Raw genomic sequence first — 2500 nt, forward strand, 5'->3', positions numbered from 1 at the left:
TTTTGTGTGTTGTGTGGGTGTTTTGGTGGGGTGTGTGTGTGTGTGTGTGTGTGTGTTGGGGGTTTTGGTGTGTGTGTGTGTGGGGGTGTGTGTGTGTGTGTGTGTGTGTGTGTGTGTGTGTGGGGTCATTGGATTAATTAATCTGTGGTTATTGCAGTTCAAGCCGGCCTTCTTCCTTGTTATTAAAATGGATTTTTGTATTGCTGAGATAAATCGCCACTGTTATAGGTCTTGTTTGCAAAGGTTTGGATTTTGGTGATTCCAATATTTTCACAAGCTTCTATCATTTCTTCAGTGATGTTATCACGACCATTGTGTGTGTGTGTGTGTGTGTGTGTGTGTGTGTGTGTGTGTGTGTGCCTGTGTGTGTGTGTGTGTATATGTGTGTGTGTGTGTGTGTGTGTGCCTGTGTGTGTGTGTGTGTGTGTGTGTGTGTGTGTGTATGTTCCTGTGTGTGTGTGTGTGTGCCTGTGTGTGTCTGTGTGTGTGTGTGTGTGTAAGAATGTGTATCTGTATGTAATCTTTTTACACATACTCGTACACATGAAATAGGAAACAGACAAACAACTAATTTTAGTGTTTCCTTTGCAACAGAGTCCTACATAATGAACCAATACTTCCCCTTTGGCAATATCTATACGCAATATAATACAATTATCGGTTTGTAATCGATGGTTCTTACTATCTCCAAACCTTGATTTTTTTTTTTAATATGGAAATAAATACTACAGTATCGAAAAACTCAAATGGCTTTGCATACATATTTTTGTTAATCTATATGTATTTAGAAAAGGTCTAACCATAAGCAATACTGTAATCTATTAAATATTCGGCACTATTACTCTATTGCATAATGTATATCCCTTACTAAGAATCAAAGAAATATCAACAAGTAATAAAGCCCTAATAAGGAAGGGAATATAAAACGGAAGAATAACATTTTGCCGAAATATGACTAAAAGGAAATCAAACAACAAACCAAGAAGACATAATCAAAGATAAAAATGATAAAGTTAACCAAGTGATGAGCGTCGTTGCTAAGCTACTTGGAGGCACAGTCTCAACAATCTTTTTCTTCTATTTTCCTAGTTCAATTCAAAAAGAAAGAAAGAAAGGCGACCCTGCGATGAATGGACGTGACATAAATTTTATCCATGCATGAGGTTCCCGAGTTGCCCAAATTCCGTAAAGGAGAAGATTAAAAAAAAAAAAAGAAGCGTGACGAAATGACAAATATAGTTGTGGTTAATTAAACGCAACAGCTGGCGTCACAGCCCCAGCGGCCGGATATGATGCCACTGTCGCGTTTCTCGTATAAAGTCTGGCGCCCGGCTCCTCGGTCGCCAGTCTTGAGAGATACCGAGTTCAAGGAGCAAGAAACTCAGCGAGAGAGACAAAGAAAAGGAAAAAGTCCTACAAACAAAGATACTGCCGCAAGTTACACGGTTCTCAATCGGTGCAGAAAAAAACAACAACAAAACGACGACAATGATGAAGGTTTTGGTTGTGTCCTTGATTGCTCTTGTGGCACCTTCGGTCGCTGCCCCTCATGGTAAGTTTTAATTAGTGCATTGTGGTAGGTAGGGGAGAGAGAGAGAGAGAGAGAGATCTTTCTTGCATATATATTTTATCATATACATTTACATACGTGTCAGATATACGCTAATCCATGCTTGTGTATTCACAATGCCTCTACATCTCACAAAACGTTTAATCTCATTACACCAGAAGGAAACGTTTAATGGTAATCTAAACGCATCTCCCTTCTTCCCATTAGGCTACGTCCTTCAGAGACAAGACAACACAGGAGCGCCCTTCACGTGGCTCTCGGCCCTGAAGGATGCGCACGCCAGGGGAAGCTCTCTGGCACCTGTCGACATCCCGAGGGCCAATGTAGTCGTAGGACCTCATCGTGGATTCACAGTAAGTTTCCACTTCATGTTTATAATAGCTTTTTCATTAGTGATGTTCACACCCGTCGGTTTTCATCTTATAATCTTTGCGTATGTTGCCTCTGTAATTACCTGTACTTTACTATCATGATAAGGCAGTTTAATGTATAATTTTATCTGCACTACCATTATTATCATGATAATAATCGTATTCGATATTATGTATCTGATTTGATTTTGAGTATTTACACCATTCTCTCTCCCGCAGCTCTCCAGCAACAAGCCCTTCTCCCAATGGCTCCACGGCGTAGTTCAGTCCGCTGTGGCACGACACAACTCCCTGCACAAATCCCTCGCGTTCACCCCTGCTGTCAACCGCTACTATGGCTCCTTCGTCGTCCCTTCTCGTGGATTCCCCCAGTTCCCTGTAGTTCCCCCGACCATTCCTATCACTAGGACCCACTCTAACCCCTCTGCCACCATGACCGCCTCCGTCCCCACGACCACTTCGCCCTCGACCACTTCCCGCTCGACGACGACCACCACCACGCCCACCTCCCCCTCGACGACCACCCTCCTTCCCCGCAGCCTCGAAGGGGACACCGACG

The 2500-nt window shown here is 42.9% G+C and overlaps 1 protein-coding gene across 1 annotated transcript in view; it reads left to right on the forward strand.

Moving 5' to 3' along the window:
• Positions 1-1117: 1117 nt before the first annotated feature.
• The window catches only part of LOC119569875, a 1948-nt gene continuing 565 nt past the window's right edge, over positions 1118-2500 (forward strand). Inside the window, exons 1-3 of the mRNA XM_037917852.1 lie at positions 1118-1552; positions 1778-1923; positions 2161-2500. The exon at positions 2161-2500 is cut by the window's right edge and continues 565 nt beyond it. Of these exons, the coding sequence (XP_037773780.1) occupies positions 1489-1552; positions 1778-1923; positions 2161-2500 (550 nt within the window). The 5' untranslated portion in view covers positions 1118-1488. The remainder of the gene's footprint in view (positions 1553-1777; positions 1924-2160) is intronic.

The sequence above is a fragment of the Penaeus monodon genome, unplaced genomic scaffold (assembly GCF_015228065.2).
Source record: "Penaeus monodon isolate SGIC_2016 unplaced genomic scaffold, NSTDA_Pmon_1 PmonScaffold_19435, whole genome shotgun sequence".
Classification (NCBI taxonomy): domain Eukaryota; kingdom Metazoa; phylum Arthropoda; class Malacostraca; order Decapoda; family Penaeidae; genus Penaeus; species Penaeus monodon.